We start from the raw sequence: 21,917 nt of genomic DNA on the forward strand, positions 1-21,917 counted from the left end.
CTACATCCATGATGCAAGTACAACTTACTCGTCGTCTTAAATATTTTGTGGAAAAGAGTTTGGTATACACTTTCCTTATAAACTACTCTTTTTAATAAAACAAAGAATAAAAGCCTCGAAGGATGAAAGACCTCACTGAGGCCATATTTTCCACTGCTTCGGTAATGAGAGAATTATAATAAAGTATTTGCCCACCACTTTGCTGGGAGTGCGAGCAGGCAAGACAACTATTCAAACAAGTAATTAAGCATTTCTAGACATTCTTTATAGTTTTTCTTAAATAATTTATCGTTTCCAGACACCCTCTTTCTTATTAGCGAGGCAAAGGATGAAATAATGGAAACAACTTCCCATATATTGTTTGTGGATGACAGTGCCTATCTCGAAAAAGCAAGAACGTAATTAAAGACTTACACGGAGCTAATAATAAAGCACAATATAAACTCCCAAGACTTTTGGCTGTGCGTCGTGACAGTTATGACAGATGCCTCTGTCGTTTCATGGATACTTAGCTCTGAAACAATATCATCATATATAGTTCACTGGCTGTATATAATATTATTGCAAAGTAGTTTGATAATGATAATGCATAAGTTACTGCTGAATTAATACAGTTCTGTTCCAGCACAGGAGGAGAAATGTGTCTTTACATAGCATAAAATACAAGATCTATTAATGCACTACCCCTTTTTTCATAAGAACATTTTTAACATGCAAGAGAAGAAGAGTTTCTCCAGAACAAAAGTCAAGCATCAGATTTAAAACCTGTATTAATTATGCACAGCAAAGCCTCGCAAACAGTATGTGCTTCAAATGAATTTCATCTGGTTATGTATTTTCGGTTTAGGTTCATATGTAAAAGCGGTTTGTAAAATTCAAACACGTTCTTTCAGAGAACATGGTGGAATATTTTAATAAAAACCTGGTATTTCTTAAAAGAGATTCTTTTATTGACACATCTCTGCTTTAAAAAAGCACAAGATTTTACTTATTCTTATAAATGAACTGAGGATACTAGAGTATAAAAATGATAAGGAAAGAATAGCAAATTCCTACCTTTGTGTTATCATGCATATTCAAAATATCGTCTACAATTTCAGACAAATCCATGTCCAATTCCTTAACAAACAAAAGGATTAGAAAACAGTTACATTCTCGCCACACTCTCTGGAGCTGCACGTGTTCAGAAAAAAAATACAACTGCAAGAAATGTTGATAATAGCTCTACCTAATTCACAACTGAGGGCTTGCAGACAGTTGTACTTCTGTACCTAGAGTTTCTTTAAGTGAAGGAGCAGACATTATAGCCAAATCGTTCTGCTTTGTTTAACGGCAGGTCACAGTCATGCAGGGTACATGACATCCAGTTCTCAGTACTCCTCAGCTAAGGTGGCTCAAGGAAGCCCGTATTTCACTGAAATCATGTTCAAACAACATTGATATTCCCGTTTTTGAAGGATGACTTTAAGAAAGAGAAGTAAATGAATAAAAAACCCACGAGTATAACTTACAGGTATTTTATCAGTCCGGTTATCTTTCCAGACTTCTAGAAGTGCAACGACCATTTCTTTAAGTTCAGTGCGAGACAACACACCGTCCCGGTCAACGTCAAAAACCTTGAAGCAAACTGAGGAAAAAAAAGAAATTATTTTTCTATGTCACAACTATTCAACAACTATTTTTTTATTTTTTTTTCCCCGCAGACTATAAGTCTGCAGAGTCACAAGAACAGGATTTAGTGCTGACAGTTTTGATGCGGCAGGATGCCTGTGTGGTAGTGAGGAAATGGAGCAGCTGTGTTTAATAAACTGAAATCTAGATTCGTGCAATTCTGTGCTGTGTTTTCTGATGTGCCATAGCAGGGAACATATGTGCATCCAGAAATTTCCAGTGAATGATAGCTTTTAAGTTGCAGCAATATGGCTTTGGAAAAGTACAGAACAAAGGTATCTCAAAACACAAGAACCTTGTGGGGAACCAGCTGAAAACTGGATAGTAAACAAGCCCGAACATGTTATTTACCACAACATAATCAAATAGGACATTTGTTTTCTACTCCAAATAACAAATAAATTCTGTATTGAGATGCACACTTCTGCATCACGCTGAAAAATAACTTTGGAAATATATTTTTTTCTCCCAACTGGTTGATAATTTATGCGAAGCTATAGAGGCTGTGTTATAAAAAATACAGAATTGGATTTAATCATCCTTTACAACAGGAGGCCTGATATTTAAAATTCCCTTAATTTTTTTCTTCTATGGTCTGTCACCTTTCACAGCCACAAACTTGTTCAGTAGGAAAAAAATCCAGAAAGTTGGAAACAACTGAACTTGAGCGCTCAAACTGAAAACCTTCTCTAAAATTAAGTTAACATTTTGCATACTTACACTTCTGCCTTTCTGCCAAGGGTCCCCTGCAACATGCTGAGAGCCCACAGGAAATTTCTTTAAAATCTATGTGATTGTCTCGGTTTTCATCAAAAGCGTTAAACAAACCTGCAAACCACAAGAGCATCTCCTGTTACTGCATCTGGCTGAAAGGGCTGACAAGCCCCTCAGTCGTTACACGAGGGGTTAATGGCTCACACTTGCAAAGAGCAAATTCTCACCCAGTGTAATAAAGATAATTAAGCACTATCAAGACCATTTGAAAGGTGATTAGATCACCTCGTTTTCACATCCTCCTTGCAAGGACCGATTTATAGAGTGTACATGTAAATCAGTATGGTCAGCACAAGCATTTTGACAAAAACTAAAGGGCCAAAATAGCAAAGGAACTCAGACACCAAATGCTTTGGCTTTTCCAAAGTGCCTGACAAAAACCTCGGTGGAAATCACCCGACACCACTGGCTCTCAGGGAGTTAGGAGTTTTAGTTACTGCCATTCAACACATAAAACATTTTTTATCTCATAATTTTAAATTTTTGTTTAACTTATTTGTACAGCCCACAGAAGACACACAAAATGACCAGAAATCATCCCAGTTTCCCCACAGCGGCTGTGTAAATGTGTATCTCTAAGTAGATAAAACACACTTACGAGCAAAAGGATGTGAGGATACATCCCTACTGAACTGCACTAAGTGCTGGTGGATTTTAACTGCACCCACTGCAGATGAATTTCCCTTTTTCTACTTACTCCTGCCACTCGTCCATAAAACTGGCCATTTGGTGATAAAACATTGTCACTCAAGGACTGCAGAGGAAAACTCGCCCGTAAGTAGAATGTTACTTATGTCCTTACGTCGTGCAGTAAATGGCAATTACACAATCACAACCTCCGCTTCTTACCAGAGTGGCTTTGACTTGAAGGACAAGCTTGACTGTTAATACACCTGCACCACAGCACGCAAATCTCCCGACCAAAATCCTCCTTAATTTACACTATTAGGGAAGACGATTTCATTGACTGCATGACACAACTTCTGACTTGCATGCTGACTTCTCATTTAATAGATGAAACTCACGCTTGTCAGATTAAAAGTGGTCTCATTCAGAGACAGGCGTGGATTTTCACATTGCAGAACCTTAAGGAACCCACTGAAAAATTTTAAGCAACTACGGGGCAAGTTACACCTAAAGTTTCACGTATTTCTGGTCAACTAATAAGAATGTAACACACAAAAGCATCACTTTCCTGGTTGTTCAAGATTTCCTGACAAACAGAGATTTCTGGGGCAGCTTTTCTCATTTTCACACGCTCAGCAGCAAAAGTCTATAATTTAAGCTTAAAATACATTTTAAAATAGGTCCATTTTTAACACCCCAATGTCAGTAAACCGCCAGGTAGTGAACGTGACAGCAACATCACTTCCCCACACGTACGATCGATGTTCCATACCTTCACTCAGAGATGGATGAATGGGAGGGGAAACTAAGGGGGCAAATGTTTCTAAATCAAAACGTCCAGTTCTCGATTGAGCTTTTAGCAGCCAGTAGCGTTTTTCAAGATCGATGATGTCAGATTCTTCCACTGCATAATGAACAAACATAAAAGACATTTTTTGGTAATATCTAGACCATGTTAGAATCCAGCATCACATAAAAATGCAACATTATTTTGTCACAAAGAGAATTCACATTAATTTCTTTTATGCCTGACTCCTGCATAAAAAAAAAATTTAAAAATATGACCAGTAGAGAAATAAAGGTTCAATTTTACCTTCTTTATCTACACAATCACTTTACCTACATGCTATCTAGGACTTCAACATCAATGACACATCGTCACAAGTGTTCAGAAATACAGAAATGAACTTTCCCCACTGCTAAAGGCTGCAGCAGTCTCTTCGCTTTCAGATATTTCTTCCTGGTGAATTGAAAACTGGATTATATGTGCAGTATCTTATTTTCCCAAGCTATTTAGTATATTTAAATATTCTAAAAGGACATGAAGTAGCATTTAAACAAACAAACAAACAAAAAATCCCAGAACTTTTATGAAAAGAAATTAAAATAAATTAAAAAAAAATAGTGCTTGGCTGCTCTTGAAAAACCCCTATTTGAAGCTTTTAGCCTTCTAATAAGGCTAAATATTCCTGTCACATTTAAGCACTATCTTAGCATTATTTTTTTCCAAAAATAAACGTTTGTTTCACCTTACTATTTATACTCCAGATGCACTTAGGAAGCCAGGCAACATTGGGGAGTGATTACAGAAACCTGGAAGACACTCTATACAGAGGAACTTAGAAGCTCATTTAAAGAACGGGGGGAAAAAAACCAAAACCACAACAAACCCAACAATGCGCAGAACAAGATGCTAGGCAAGGGTGAATACAAATAGCCAGAGGAAGAATTTGTGCTTTCTTTCAAAACATTATGTACAAATGCCACTCGTCTGATGTTTTTATCCTTAAAATTAAATATATGTGTGTGTGTATATATATATATATATATAAATACTAAGTTTCGATTCAACAATACTTTTAACCTTTTTACATATGCAAGTGTGTCACAACACCGCTTTAGGTCAGTGCAAATTAATAGGTTCTCAAACAGATACGGAATGACAAAGCTGTCTATATTAAGAACCACCACGTGTGATCCCATTCCCAGATGGTTCTGAGTCTTTAAATCCACGCCAGCTTTCTAATAGGTTTAACTTGAGCTACTTGCCCTGGTTTAGTCTACAGAAACAATAATAATCCTGTAGGGTTTAAGAATAGAAGACACCCAGTCTGTCATTAGGAGTGGTAATTTAGTCAGAATAGTAACTCAGGTAACCTATAGTAATCACGAACTAGTTGTAACTACCCAGCAGGCACCTTGTATAGCGCATCCAGAACCATGCACCTTCCACTCATCAGCGGGAAGTCTGGACAACTTTTACCAAAAGACTGGGACCTGAAGTAGCCATAGAGGAATGCAAAATATCTTCCCATAAAATACCTTTAGGTGGTCTAACTAGACCAGTAGCATCAGCGAAAACCTGTCTTCCTTTTCCCCTGCACGCTCCCTACGATCACTGGACAGAGCAGACGAATACCCGCACCACAGCTGCACTTCCAGGGGCACGTTAAGCCAACGTAACTTCTGGCCCAACAGAGAAAGTTCTTCTTCCCCCGTAACCCCAGGTTCCTGCTGCCGGATCCTCACTTGCATCACAAGCAGCTCTTGGGCATCTGCATTCTTCTGCTTCATCTTCTTCTGAGGAAGAGAACTGAGCCAGAAGCAAAACTAAACTGAGTTCCTTCCTACTTTCCCTCTCCTTCCTCCAAGACAGATCAACTCCCTTATCTGGTTTACCATCTCCTGGCTCTTGCTTGTGTCATAATGACAGAATGGTTTGGGCTGGAAGGGACCTTTAAAGGTCACCCAGTCCAAGGCTCTGCCATGGGCAGGGACGTCGTCAACCACATGGTGTTGCTCAGAGCCCCGTCCAACCCAGCCTTGAATGTTTCCAGGGATGTGCCTTCAACCACCCCTCTGGGCAACCTGTGCCAGCGTTTCATCGCCTTGGTCATAAAAGATTTCTTCCTTGTGTTTAAGTGTAAATCCTTCCTCTTTTAGCTTAAAACCATTACGCCATGTCCTATCACAGCCGGCCCCACTAACAGGTCTATCCCCAACACATACAGACGCAGTAATCTGAACAGATAAAGGAACATTACTCTACTAGAAACCAAGAGCAACAGAGTAGTTATTTCTTTGAAGACAAGCAGACAGAAATATCCCAGGTGCTTAGGACCACCACAGATGCCAGCACCTTTGTGATTCGAGACACAACAGGCAAGTGATGCAGAACCACACTCGTACGTTCCAAGAAACACAGGGATGTCTTGATGCTTTAACGACATACCTGCCCCCAACAGCCTGTCTATCAACAGACAGGAGAAAATCTACCAAAGAAAACACACTTTCTCTCAATCTTGTTATCTCTACAGGTATTAGGGTGCTACGGTACTGATAAGAAAGAGCTCACAAGATGTGACATTAGGGCTAGAGTGTGGGTATTCTGCAGGAAGTACAAGAAAAAGTCTATTTGTGGAGTTTCAAGAACGGGGATAAACAAAAAGGAAAATAACAAATGAAAGGTAAAAGCCACTTTATGAGACAGAACGTTAAGTACGTGAGAATCGCAGTGCTTTTATACTACCTACACAACTGCACATAAAGGGCAAGTTTGTACTGTCATTTAGAAGAATTGCACACATACATTATTGCTCTCATTAGCAAATACAAAAGCATTATGGTAACTCTCTCGAGCACGACCATGTAAATCGCTTTGTTTCTTTTTAATCTACCTTTGTGAGCAGGAAGAATAACAAATGTGCTAGTTGCACTTCATTCTTGAAATGAAGCAACACTAAAAATAGTCAGAAAACATAAGGAAGCTCACACTGTCTTTACTGAAGAGTAATCCTGCTGACTGCTTTCGCTGGCAGGTGCGTTATTTATCTTTAGCAATTACGAAGTGAAAGATTGGTTTTATTTTGCCAGAGAACCTTTCTCAAATACCTATCCAAGACTCCAGTCGTGTTCTATTTTTCAAATTGTGCTTTCCACAGTGCAAACTTTATTGCTTTATTATTTTAATCTCAGAAACGAAAGGTTATCGGAAAGCATCTTATCTGCATTTCTGTCAAGCACTGGGGGAAATTACGTGGTCATTTAAAAGATAAAGAATTTTCAGAGAATCATCTTCAGAAGAACAGCTGATAAGTATGAGTGCTTGTGCTACAGTGATATTACAGCCAAGGCAGGTCCAGGGTATTGACTTTCTGCAGAAGAGCCAAAAACACTAGAAAGTAAAACTGCCAAAGCAGTAAATAACGTTGTTTGTACTGATTAGACTTCCACAGCTTAGGCTGAATACAAGTAAAAATGTGACAAAAGACTATTTTCCATTCATAGTAACACTGAATTGTAGCCCACTGCAATAGTTTCACTTACATAAAATACAGGAAGATTTATTGGATTACAGCACACGTGAAAGTTTTAATTCTGCAGTTGAAAAGCCAGCTGTTACATAATTTGCTTTCTCCAGAGTGATTTTTTGCACATAATCTTGTCAAACAGCTTGAGGGTATGCAGTGTGCCACCTATTCCTCCATAAATGTAAACTAGAAGCAATCTCTTGCAATATATGATACATACGTATAATCCTATTTGTTACTGAAGTTTAAATGAAGCATGATAAAAGCAGACTGCACTTATCCAAACACACTAATGTCCATGAAAAAAAGTATTCTAAAGAGGTTTCGTTTATATAAAGGCTTTTACCTTTCCAAATTATAAGATTTTTTTTCCTAAGGCCTGTTCAAATCACATCAGGCAGTGTGAACTGGGCTTCCATTCAGCAGTTCAAATTTTATATAACTTGGAGTTATTTAAAAAAATAAATCTATCTTATATATACACAATATAGTCACAAAACATCAAACCAGACTGGCTTTCTAGGCCAAGTATTCATTTTTGCTGATTAAATGCACGATACAGGTATTTGAGGTCACATGGAGATATAATGCACCTGAGAAATGTAACAAAATATTAGCAGTTTACTACCATACGCTATTTTATGTCTCCCTTATCATTTGTCCATTAAAAATATAAAAAACGTTCAGATCTGTAAAGTTATGAGCCGTGTTCCTTAGTTCAATTCTTTAAGAATTAGACAAGTATAATCAGAGGAATGACAATACCACGTACACCTCAAGCTACAACCTTCGCACTTTAAAGGAAGAACAGGTAAACATTTTCAGCAAAAATACATGTCTGAGAAACTGTAAATCTAAAAACTAGTTAATTTAAAACCAGCTGCCACCGAGATTGACAGGCAGGTTCTATGACAGTGATAACACTGAAAAACTCCCAATATTCTTCATTTTAATCCCATTTCCATGAAATGTATGCTCTTAAATATTACAAAGGTAGCAAGCCATGAATTATCTGCTGTCTTAAAAAATAAAACATGTTTTCATTTCAGGCACTATCTATTGCAATTCTTTACACGACCAGAATTAACGAAGTATTTAATTCTATTTTAAAACTTTAAGTTTTACCCACCTATTGGTACAATCCTGTCTGGCTCACAGCAGTAGAAGCATACCATATTCCCAACATTTTAACCAGCACTCGGGTGGTTCCACTGTTTACCATGATACGCTCCCCGCAAAGCCCAGTGCCCAGCCCCAGCGAGAGCTCTTCATCGCGCGGTGGCCGAGATGGAACCGGAGAGCGAAGAACACTCAATCGTGTTTCCAACTCACCGTGCTTGTTTGCCCCTTCCAAATTAACAGGGCAAAGACTCTGGGACGTGGGCACTAAGAGCTGCTTTGCACAACATAAAATAGCCCCGGAGCTAAGAGGATAATGAAGTGGCAAAATGCAGATTAAGTGACACCGAGGCTTTTTCTTAGTGGCCTGGTCTGGGGTTTTTCAGGGTTTTGTGTTTTTTGGGTTGGGGTTTTTTTTTCCCCCACATGAAAAATGGACACACAGAGAAGGGAATATTATAACTTGAACTAAGATCCCTGTGTATGTCAGACACAACCAGGCAGGTGTTATCCTGCAGAACAGAGCGTGTCGCTGCCGTAAGGCGAGAGGAGCCCATACAGAGGGGAATGAAGCACTGCAATTCCTCTCGAGGCACAAGTGCTGCAAGTTTCTTCCAAGGCACAGAATGAAATATGCTCTTAAAGGCACCTTTAACAAATCCCAAATCTTCAAAACTATCTTCTAGTGCTCTTCCATGCATCATTAAGAAAGGGTGGACAAGCTAGGGACCATGTATTTAGCATCCAGACAGCCTTTTACTGTGAGCAAACTGAAGTGATCTCTTCAGTTCAATTTCCTTTTCCAGACTCACATCCTCCTCTTACCATAAAGCCCTACAGGTTTTTAAACCCACCTCTGACAGAAGCGGTGACTTGCACAATTACAATTTTATACGGTTTCAAAAACTCTCTCTTCCGTTTCAACCACGCCACCTGGTTATCCAGGACTTCTCTCATTTCCTGTGTTATATTAGCGATAACCATATATTCTAAAATATAATTACTATACTGATTACACATTGTTTTACTGCATTCCAGTACACAAGAGGTGTCAGAAAAAGCAGGAGCATTCTGATGAATTTTTCTGATGACAGAAGAGTCAGAACCAACTCAAAGGAGAATTGGGATGCTATTTAATAAGAAATCAGTGACAGGTAACAAAAAACCATACAAATTACATGGTCTGTCAGTTTGGAACCAGTAACCTCTCTGATAAACGTGAGTATTCTGCCCACGGAAAAGCACTGCAACCCGAGTATATAAGCCCATCACATGACAGTGAGACACACCAAAATGACTCAGTGATAAAGAAGGAACCACCACCTACGCTGCGGCAGAAGAAATATTTCCAGCCAAGTGAAGGAAACCACCGAGGTCTCCCCCAGAGTGAGTAGGGCAGCAAATATAACAGCCAAGCTGGGGATGGGGCACCTGGTCTGAAACAGATTTATCTGACTTGGACAAAAAAAATCAAGAAGAAACCCAAGAGCCACTTGCATTTACACTGAATAGAAAAAAGGAAGGAGAGCAGAGACCCTCTGAAATCAAGGACCACGCTGCCGCAAAATTAAAACTGCCCACAAATCCATGCAGGAGTAATTTTCCCCTGCTGGAGAGAAAAAATAACAATAATAACAAATAATAATTAAAAAAAAAGCCTCAATATCTTATGAAATGAATGATGCAGTGAGCCCCAGGCCCTCCACTTGGTGGGAGAGGAGAGGCTTCCATGGGTCTCATGTTCCCGTCCGTCTGTCTGCCAAACGGAGCCACAGAAAGCTGCCCTGTGCGAGTAGGACGGAGTCAGCTCCGTTCCGACAGTGCTGGGAGTGCAAACCAGCCAGGGGAGGCCACACAATGACCTCCTCCAGCGGCTAAGAGTTGTGGTACTACTAAATCACTGCATTTGGGCTTAGAATGCCAGAGGCGAGGTGTGTAATTTGCAATTATTAAGGATGTATAATGATTTGAGGGAATACTCCCCTACAGAGAATTAGTGTTAGTAGGAGCCCCTGACCAGATTGATCTTTGATGTACATGCTGCACCACAGTGCTATTTTAAATTTAAAAAAAAAAAATAATGAAAGGTACCTCATCATACCACAAAACTGAAAAAATCCAAACTATTGCTAGCTGGTCAGTACTCAGGTGTAGGAGAGAGTCATATCCCCAAAACTGGTTTTTAGGAACAAAGGTCCATGGGAAGTTTAAGTTATTTCGGTAGCTTTCTAATGAAATGATTCATAGTTATGATTTAAGTGAAACGGAACAGAATTTGATTAAAAGCAGCAAGTGTGTGCAACTTCCTGTAACTTTAAAATTTCATTTCTAATTATGTGTTGAGAAATAGAATTAAAGTCATCTGTGTACCAAAATAAATGCTATTTACAAATGAAAAATTAGAATTCCTTTGTTTCCCTGATAGCTTGGCTCATTAAGCAAATTTAAATGGAGTCACCGATGCTCTGCAATAAAATGTTCGCTGTCTGTTTCTAAATCAATGTTAATAACTTTCACTATTTTTATCACTGCAATTTTTCATGTCTCTGACGCATTATTCAAGATGTTTAACGGGAGCACACTGGGAGAAGAGGTAAGGCTTGGTAGGAGGGTCTGAAGCTTGAGCCAGGAGAGGGCGTGCTGTGATTCCACCGCACAGGCGGGTTACGAATCCCTACGTGCACTAGAGAGTTTCACAAATTAGTTTTCATTTTACAGAAGAATATTTGAAATTTTCATTCTTTCACTAGATTTTGCTAAAAGTGTTTGCCTCGGTTTACTAAACATTATTTCTGTTACTTGTTCTTCCCCAAAGCCACCATCACCCTAGGTGGAAGTATTGCGAAGAAGCCTTCATTTGGAGAGAAGGAACTGTCATAACAGCTCTCACCCTTTTACACGCTCAGCCGTGTGAATACTTCTGCACCAAATCTCTTGTTCCTTCGACTGACCGGATAAGACTGCAATTATTAAACTTAAACAAATCTGCAAGGCCTCAAGTATTCATACTTTACTGCAATTTCCTCCAGATTCCTATGCTGGCTCAAACCACAAGGGAAATCATCGGCCACATTATAAAGAAGGTATCTGTCCAGACCTGGAAGTTGTTTAGTTCACCAGTTCACCCTCCTACCATCTTCAATTCCAGTGCGTTCTCTGTATCTGGCATTTGAAGATAGCAGGCTGCAGCCATCCTAACACAGCACAACTACTTGGGTTTTCTTATCACGACATTTAACCAGCAAACAACAAAAACACAGTAAAATTTAACTTTATCTAGAGGTCCAAACCTAACTGCCACATGAGCTTTCTAAATTCGGTTAAGCACACTGAGCCTGTTGACAAAATACAGTTTGAAACATTTTACTGATTCAAAACTACAGGCAAGGTACGGAGTTTTCTGGAATACAATAAGAAGCTTGACCCCAGATCGGACATGCACGTGAAGACTCAACAACAACTTCAAATACTCTCAAATATTTTATTTCAGCTTTTTAGTCCTAACAATCGAAGAGTTAATTTTTCACTCAGCTTCACAACACTTGAGAACACCACTAACTACTACAAAACACTGAATATCACAGTAGTCTGATGTAATATATGGCAGAAGAAATTAATTTTTTTAGAAGTTTTTTTTTTTTTCCCCTGAGAACTACAAGTTGTTTTGAAACACCCACTAGAGTCTCAAAAAAACATCTCACAAAGCTTTAAAAGCCTGGTAATTTCTCTAACAGAAAATGTAGCCATACAAACGAGCACACGTGAAAGAGCAACCACACACGCACGTTTCCTAGAAAAGAGACCAAACACTTCCTCCTGTAATCCAATTTACGTATCAGATGCTGCAATACACAGGAGACTTATGAAATTATTATAAACTGACCATATAGAGATAAAAACCCAATGCAGAAAGCACAGTAAAAACTGCTCAGAAAGAGCTTCAATTTCAAAGGTAACATCCAGAGGCCTGGGGTGAAGCTTGTTGGGAACGCAGGGCAAAGGAGCCTTGACAAGGTTGGAGGTATGGCAGATCTCGATTTGATACTGCTTGAGAGATTTTTTCCCTGGGCTTTAAGTCTAGAAAATTTAAAGAGGGTTGCTTTGGGGGTTGGGTTTTTTCAGCGTATCTTTTCTCTGCCTTGTCTACTAGACTTCAGAGTATTTAGTGGTCTTCTGTAACATCAACATGCAGCCTCCCACGTAACGCAAATAAATTACCTGCCTCTAAACTTCTAATTTTATTATGCATTTTCATTTCAAACAGTCAGAACAGAATTTTAATGCTTACATTTAAAACCAAGAGGAAAAAAACCCTGTATGTGGTTTAATTCAAGTAACCCACCCATTAAAGAGATGAAATGCCATGCCGACATCCACAGTGAAAATCTCTGAGAATACATAAAACGGAACCAAATTGCTCAAATCACTGACATTTCAATAGCAAACGCCCTTCTCCGAGGGATACCAAAGTCCCTTAATGCATTACTGTAACATATGCTTATATGATACTTGCACATCAAGTATAATTTATCAGTCTTTTGTTTTTACATTTAATTTAAAAAACAGGTGCTCCTTCTTTTACATTAATATAGACATAAGGAAGCACTCGTTCTTTAGAGATTATTCCGAAATGCAAATCCTGAGGAGGCTTCTCTTTACTTAATTTAGTTCCCTGACTATATCACATGCCAGGGACATTACTTATTTTACTGAAGAAGGTAAATTAAGAGGTAATATTTATTTGCGAAACAAGCACTATTTTCAGAGCTGTCTCAAGACTTTTACGAGCCACTCTATCTGCAAGACCAAATATAAAACCAGTATTAATGCCAAATCACTTCAGATAAATGTATTTGTGAAAGAGATTTTCCTTTTTTTTTTGTAGCAAAATTCTACCATAAGAAGTCTCGTAACCTGAGTGTTGTTATCTCTTAAAAATAATGACCCACATTGTCCTCGTACATAACGATGCTTTACACGTCGCAGCACAAAAAGTGGAGAACAAATCAGCAAGAAGAAATCCATCTCGCTGAGCAGAACTGCACGTATCTCACCCGAGCATGGAGATTTAATGAACAGCTACAGCAAGGCAACAGTTTATGTCTGTGAACTCTGAAACCGTTTGGAAAAAACACGCGCATTACACCAAGCATCATTTACTTACAGTGGGTGACTCCAGCCAGGGTTTGGTAGAAGGTGGGAGTGTCGCTGTCGTCGGTGAGGGTCACATACACCCCTCCAGACAGCAGCCAACGGGAAAACGTGAAAGCGTCTTTGTTGTGCAGCAGCCAAACCCTGAACTTCTCATAGTTTACCTTTTCACCCTGGAAGAAAAAATAAAGAAAACAGGAGTTGTTTTTCTCTGCTTTCTCAGTACCAGTAAGCAGGAATCATCCAGCTGTATGAACAACTGGGACAATCTCATGTAAAAATAAGTACTGAAATATTTTTTTTCTTTGGAGCTGTGCCTGTTTTTCCATTTAGTTCTGAAATACAGCACTGGGAGGGAAATTAGACTCCTCAGTTCTCTCTGCATTTCAACCACCTACTCAACGTGACCTTTGGAAAGTCATTTACTCCGAACCTCAGGTTAAAGGGACTGGAAAAAAAAAATGGTTACTTACAATGCAAAAGAACATAGGTTATTTTTATGAATTTAAATTTATTATGATAGATAAAAGCTCTTATGTGCCAAATAACAGGTGCTATAAAACCATAAACATTCTGTTTTATCTGCACAAGTATACAAACACTTTAAGCAGAAAAATTAGAATTGAGAATGACTAATAATACGATTAATCACTGCACTGCCATGTCAATTTTTCACCTCTATTTACCAAACCCCACTTTGGAGCACACATGCAAACATGACATTCATCATATCTCCTCAGTCAGTCTCTCTTGCCGGGTATCTCTGGATATCATGGAATGTTCAGGATGTTCAAGGATGTTCAGGAATACATCAAACCCACAGATTCACAGAGTTTAAATGAGGGAGAGGCTGTTTAAACCATTTGGTTGAATGGTTTCCAACCTGTGGCCACGAAACCACCGGTATCAGCAGAGTAATTTCAACAGGACATACAAAAATAACTAAAATAAAACCCACCCTATTAGCAGTGAGCAAACTCATTATGTGGAGATCCTAATCTCCACGGGAAATAAACAGGGGTCTGCAAAGTGAAAGAGGTTTCAAGTCCCTGATTATTTAAACTTCCCTCATATCACAGACCATTAAACTTCACCGAATTACACCTCTACAGAATCCAACAACCTGCATTTGGCCACGGACTACCTGCAACTGCCGACTGCAGAAAACTCAAACCCCACTGCTTTCTTCGCTGGGTTGCTCAGATGGTTGATCACCATCACTGCTGAAACATTTGTTTCCTATCCCATTTGTAAAGGATTACTTCAGGTTCCAAGTACTCATTCTTTTTACGCCTCTTTTTCCTAGACTGAAGAGAGTTGCATTTTTCTCTGACAAATACATGCAGAAATACTCCAATACTTATAGCTACTATCACAGACTTCCACGTGGTTATAATTCAAGGAAGACAAGATGCTACATTGCATTTCTGTCACCAGTTTAATCCGTATATATCCATACTGCTGCCTGCCAGCGTGGTCCCAGCCTTCCTCCTACCAATGTTGTTCCTGATCCTTTATCCCCGCTCCTTTGTGACAGCAGTCACATTAGCACAGTCATATGGCAAAACAGATCGAGCTGAAAAAAAACCTACAGGATTAGGAGCAAGAGAAAAAGGGCTTACTTCTCAGCCAGATCAGGTTCCCAATCCAGTTCATCAAGGCATCGTAAAAATAACTGAGCCAGCACAAAGGGAGGAGAATGAATGACAGTCAGGAAAACGATAACTCAACAATGTGGATTTTGCAGGATTTAACCCATTATGGAACCACGTGCTTTAAGAAAAGCAACTCTACTGTCAAATTAAGTGAGAAGGAAAAAGCAGCCCACAATTTTTTAACTTTTATTTTTCAATTTTGCCATTACTCAATTCTGTTATTTATTTTTCAATTTTGGATCAGAGACAAGATCATTTTCTTACTACCTGCCCTCTACTTTTTTCACTGCTTTCTGTAAATGGAGCAAGAGCTGTGTCACATTTCACAGAGACTCTGCATTGTTCTAATTGATTAGAGGAAGGACAAGGAAGAAGTCAGGCAGGAAAGCTTTGGACAGGAGGGAGGGAAAAAAACGTTTGAAGCAGCTAGTGTTTACAGCTGAGCTGATGGGACTTGAACAACCAGAGCAATATCGGCATCTCTGAATTTGTTTCCTGTATTTCAGAAAAAAAGAGTGAGGGAAAACTCAGATGTGTTTTAAAGCTCATATTTCTCGATGAGCAAAGGCAATAATTCTGAAGAGCAGAAGTACCTATAAACATCATCCTTGAAAGCATAAACTCATCGGCCATACGGCAGGAAGGCAGGCCCACAGCAGGAACATTAAACTTTCTCACTCTCCAGCAATGACCTAGTATGATTAACAGACCAGCAAATCCTGCTGAGTGGGTTATTACACTATTTTCATTTTAAAAGAAAAATCAATATACAGCATTTTTTGAAGACGAAAGTGGTATGAGGCCAGATTGATACTCCTCTTCCTACAAGTCTTCATAAAGTATTTCTGGATTTCTTAGACAGCGTGCAATTAACTTTTCGGGTGTAATTCATCACATCGTATTGATGAGAAATTACCAATAGGAAATACTGAAGCAGGTCAGCTCCAGAAACTGGACTGCAGCATACATACGATTTATGATTCCAGCCAAGAATGAAAAATGTAATCACTGCCTACAGAAGCCAAGAAGGTACCACCGCCAGATTAAACGCGTCTGCCTCAGCCAATGCCCATAACCAAAGCTGTCTTCAACGCAGTACAATAAAATTTAAAGTAATTAAATAATTGGATATTCAGAAATAAAGCTTCTAGTCAATCGATTGTTCAGTGGAATGTATAACGATGACTAGATTTTACTGACCTGTAAGTCCTCCGATAACACATGAGCAACCAAAGCACAAAAACCTGACAACTCATCAGGATGCAAATATTTCAAAGTAACAGCAGCCTGTTTTGGGGGAGGACTTCAGCAAGCTTCATAAAGATTACATCTCTCAAACAACCAAGAGCAAATGTAAATGTAGCTCCTGGCAGGCACAGCAAGACAGAAGTAATACTATAAAACTATTATTTTTAAGCAACCACTGCTGGCAGGCATTTTCAAATCCAGGATGTAGACTGACTTTCTTCTCTCAGATCTGTGTTCTAGATTTCATCCCCAATCGCAATAAAATGCCCACACTAATGAATAAAATTCCACTAGCAATATTAGTATTTAAATTCACTTGATAACATTATATATACACCCTTGGGAAATTATATCTTTTAAATCAGCGCAGTAAGTAAAGTAGCATGGAGAATGCCTACATTTATGCACCAAGCTGCTATTCACATCAATACAAATTACGTGTAAGATTACAATATAAGAAACGAGAAGCTTTCACCCAATTTGAACAGTTCAATTTGCTCCCATACATGCATGAATATATATCTAAGTCAGAGAAAAATAAACTGCTCAATGGAATTTTTCCTTTTTTGTAAATGCGGTAGGATAAAATCTGCATGAAATACCTCTGAGAAACATTTCTTGAGTGAATCTGGGACTTTCCCATCAACCACATGCAGCATCTTCTCCATCTCTTCACGGACAACATAACTCCCAGATTCATTAGAAAAGAGACTGAAAATATCTGAGGAAGCAGAGAAATGTTTAAGCAACTATGGTAATTACATTTTTCAAATATTAGTTTACAACTGGCTGAGAATCATAGGACTCTAAAGAGTAGACACTTAGTTCGATTCAATTTCAACATAGCTCAGCAAGGTTTAGGTCAAGAAGCATCTCCTTTTTCTTTTACCGTTGTCCACTAATCCAAAGAAATACTATCAAGTCAGATTAGGAAGGAAGACAAAACAACAGAAGTCAGTAGGCAGATGCTTTCATTTGTTTTGAATAATATCAGTGCCGTCCTCCTTCCTCTGCCCACATACATGATCAACAGCCTTTCTGGAGGATCTTAACATTTACATTCACGACGTCTTACTAAACATTTCATTTTGGCAAGTACAGAAAACGAAAATGCACTGAATTTCAAAATATACAGCTAAAAAAGAATAAAAAAACCCCTATCTTTATTGGCAAATGTATGCCCTGGTTACATACACAAATAGGGACTAAGTATACTACAAGTTACATTTTCTTTACACAAGTGTATTGTACACTCACTATCCACTACCCTGTTGGACCTGCTTTAAGTTACTTACATTTTGCTTTCTCTTCCTCTCTGCCTCTTGTAAGTAGAACTAATCCAACTATCAAGTTATTGAAGTGCAGCCCTTTGGATATTCCTCCAAATGAACAGTAGATAACCTAGAAGAATTAAACAGAGAAGTCAACCAAAAAGTTAACTAAATGCAACAACGTATGCCGAGACCCTAGTCTTAGATGGTTTTTAGGCTAGTCACCTCCTATTCAGCTAAACACACTTGTAATATTAATTCTGTTCCAGTTTTGTAACTCTTCCAGTACTTAATAAAATAGCCTTCCCAGTAGTTAGTGAAATGCAGATACTTTCCATGAACAGCAATATAAAAAAAAAAAACGATGATAGCTTCTGGCTTGCTTGCTGGTGCTTTTTCTCCGGCCTTCTTTATCACGGTAATGAAGATGAAATCTTTCCCAGACTGGGCTTTGATAGTCTCAAAGCCATCAAGAGGTTGTTGGAGCATGAAGTGTTTCATTGCCCCAATCACAGGAGAGGCCCTTCCAGTCAGCCATCAAAAACTCTGTATTGGAAAGATGTGACACACACACAAAAAACCACCTTCCATCAACTCCACCTTCACCATCTGAAACCTGCCACTCTTGCTAGAATGACCATTCCAGTTTAGTACCCGGCTCTAACACTGGAATTTAACGAGGGCTCTTATTCAGAAGTTACTTGAAGATGCACAGAGCTGCCACCAGGACCACCGCAGCTGACAGAAGGGCTGAAGCACTCGCTGTTCACACGACAGGTCCGCACGCTGCAGCTTAACGGCATCGTAACCGTGGTGCGACGGTGACATACCAGATACGAAGGAAGGAAGTCATTTTAGGACAAAGAGCAACCAGTTTTAGTAAAAGAGAATTACCAAGTCACTTATTGCAGTCTGTCACTTCACCTTGCCTCTAACTCCACAGAGCACAAGAAAACACGGACGCTGTGCCGCCCTCCAAACACGACTCCTCTTGTAAAAACCAAATCCATTCCTACAAGCATCAGTCCATCCGTACCACAGACAGAAATCTGCATTAGGTGTTCGAATGTAAAGCAGTCAAAACTTATCAATTGTTCTTACACAGAAGCATTATTTCAGTGTCTATGTCTTATAATTTGATTTTCTTATAGGTATCACACTGAGCATGTTAGATAAGAAGAAAGCATTAAGTCTAACTGACAGGGAGCTATTACTCTGAAAGACCAGAACAAAGTGATTTGTCACTGATCATGGTTTGGATAGCAGCCTTATTTGCTGAACTTGGTTTTTAAATATGCATTTTTCAGAGAGAAAGATAAAGGAACAGAGATCAACTTCTACTAAGAAAAGTCTTGTGCACATTTTAAATGGTATTTTCTTTGCTCGTATTTGAATTACATTCTAAATAAACATTAAAATCAGGATATGCACATGCAGTTATGTACGCCTTTTTCATCTTTCTCCAATAAAACCCTGACTACACTCTTTATTTGAGAATTTAGCCAAACAGCAATAGGAGACTTGAGAAGTCAGCAGAGTCTCACAATTATTGTGTAGGACCCACCGAGCAAATCATTACTAAACCACGGGATAGGACCCATAGATCTTAACTGCAGCACCTGTGTCCCTTCCCCCTGCCTGTTGTTTGTTTTTAAACAGCTAAAGCAACATTTTTTAACATTTTTGACCTCCTAAGCCCTCTTTGGTTTTGGTTTGCTTGGTTTTTTTTTCCTTGGAGTCTACAAATGCTTGCATAATGAATTTTAGCCATTTTTGCAAGCCTACCAAAGGAATCACAACACCTTGCGGCCCGCAGACAAAAATCCACCAACCTACAGAATTAAAACACATTGGATTTATTTTTTTAAAAAATTTCAATCATAACCATCAGGAAATATTTACACTCAGGAATGACTAGAAACCAACAGTGAGAGATGGTACGAGCAACTGGAAGGACACTCATCTTCGAGATTATTGGCAGTTCTGGGAAAAAAGCCTACTGCTAATATTAAATGTGGGACATCCTGCAAATCCATCCAACACACTGAAGTTTTAAACTGATTAAATCAACCTGCTTTCAAAGCAGCATAAAATAAAATCAGTACAGGCATGTGCAAATTCGCATATTAATTAGGACTTTTTGAAGCATAAAAGTTGTTCCAGCACAAAATCTACCGCTGTATGAGGACCTCCCACAAACAGCAGAATTAGGGTCACAAATCTACTAGAAGCACCCAGTGAACACTTTAGTATAAATTCATATTTGAAAAAACACAAAGAAAAACAACAGATTGGAAAAAATATATCAAAACTACCTTTCAGTACGATTAGAATTTTGTCTGTTTTCTTTGCAGATGCATACTGCCTAGAGTTCAATTTTTCTTAAAAGTATTTTTTCTCGTGCCTGTTTTAACAGTGCAGTTCCCATCGCTTGGTTTAGGCCAGCGCTGGCCGTTCCCCTGGCCCCAACAACTCCTTCCCACCCACACTGCACTTCCTACATCCATGCCAAAACAAGCTTTCATGTAAGCAGGGCTATGAATGAAATCAGGGAACCAGCTCCAGCCTGAGTTAACCATTTTTGTTGTCAGGTTTCACTAATCCAGCTCAAAGTGGGTGACCTCAGGGGGAGAATACGTAACCAGGATGAAGACGACTGTGCAACCGGTACAAAATAACTACATAAATGACATTTCAGATATTACAAGAGACGTTTCTCTGCACCATAACCACACAGGACGTTCTGTGTAACCACGTGCGGTTTGTTCTCACCCGTGCCCTCGAAAGGAGTCAGGCAGCACAACATCACGGTGAAGCGGAACAAGGAGGAAAACAGCTTTCAACAGGCTGAAATCCCTCTGCAAAACGTGAGGGCCACAGCTCCCAAAACGAGATGGAAAAGTCAGCAGCTCATCGACACCAGTCTGTGCCAGGAAATCGTTTACCAAAGATCTGAGAACTGCCAATATCTGTAACTCTAACTGTAGCCCAAGGAATCAGTAAAGTACTTCAAAAGAATTTGTTCCTTTTACACTGATGAGGCAAAATGTAACAAAATTTGGCGCCAGATTTATATATAAATTAGCCGAACACCAGAAACAGACATGAGGGGAACTAAAATCCTCCTGTCTTGCTAAAAACAACAGCTTTTGAGGTCATCTGCTGACCAATATTTGTTACTAAGAAAAGAAAATTTAACTCCCTTACTAGTTTAATCAGTTACAACAATGTTTCATAATAAATTACTTGCAAAAAACAAGGTGACAGTAACGTGACACTTTTCAGAGACAGTTCTGAGTAAAGATGGAAACAAGCTGACAGCAGTTACAGGAAACCTCTGTAAACAGGTGCAGTCACATCACTGTGAGGCTTTGAATCTGTAGTTTTTCCCATTAAAAAAAAATAAAAAAACCAAACACAAAATAACAACGGGGGTGAGGGAGAAGAAATCAGCTAAAAACTCCCAAAGAATATGATATATGCCTACTGACTTCCACATCTCCTTCGAGTCTCTTGAGGATAACAGAGTGAGGCTCAGAAGCTGGCTTCAGAAATATCTAGTGACAAAGACAACACAGCTCTGTGCTTCCTCGAGTACCTCCAACTAAATGTGTTGGGACTCTACAAGAGGTTCACACGGTGAAGTAGAACACGAAGAAAGTTACTGGAAGCAGAAGCCCTCTTTCTATCCCCTCTTTCCCCTCCAGTAACAGCAGGCAGTGCTGCAGCCAGTCCTTGAGCACGGGGAAAGGGTGGAAGAGGAGGTCTGAACACCGGAGCCACGGGGATGACTATCACAGGGTGGTTTCCATCTGAAGTAAAAATTAAGCCAGGGCTGGGAGTGACCAAACACAACCACTCACTGGCCTGTCACGGACACCAGATAGATGGAAGCCACATAGTGCCACCGTGGCAAAAAGAAGGAAAGGAAATAGCTAAGACAGATGAGCAACATGACATTTACTACTCTAATTGCCTTTCATTTGCAAATTGTGTTCGAGACAACCTCTGAAGAAGTATTAGGAAATAAGGTAGCAAAAAATCCATCATAGTTATTACCAGACATGAAGCTGAAGCAGATTCCCAGAGAC

The 21,917-nt window shown here is 39.2% G+C and overlaps 1 protein-coding gene across 1 annotated transcript in view; it reads right to left on the reverse strand.

Annotated features, from left to right (window-relative positions):
- Nucleotides 1–21,917, reverse strand: part of LOC104281149 (ubiquitin carboxyl-terminal hydrolase 32-like) — a 60,560-nt gene that overhangs the window by 25,182 nt on the left and 13,461 nt on the right. The window contains 7 exon segments of the mRNA XM_009879050.1: nucleotides 1,057–1,119; nucleotides 1,512–1,627; nucleotides 2,392–2,499; nucleotides 3,845–3,976; nucleotides 13,666–13,825; nucleotides 17,158–17,276; nucleotides 17,851–17,956. Of these exon segments, the coding sequence (XP_009877352.1) occupies nucleotides 1,057–1,119; nucleotides 1,512–1,627; nucleotides 2,392–2,499; nucleotides 3,845–3,976; nucleotides 13,666–13,825; nucleotides 17,158–17,276; nucleotides 17,851–17,956 (804 nt within the window).

The sequence above is a fragment of the Apaloderma vittatum genome, unplaced genomic scaffold, assembly GCF_000703405.1.
Source record: "Apaloderma vittatum isolate BGI_N311 unplaced genomic scaffold, ASM70340v1 scaffold23551, whole genome shotgun sequence".
Classification (NCBI taxonomy): domain Eukaryota; kingdom Metazoa; phylum Chordata; class Aves; order Trogoniformes; family Trogonidae; genus Apaloderma; species Apaloderma vittatum.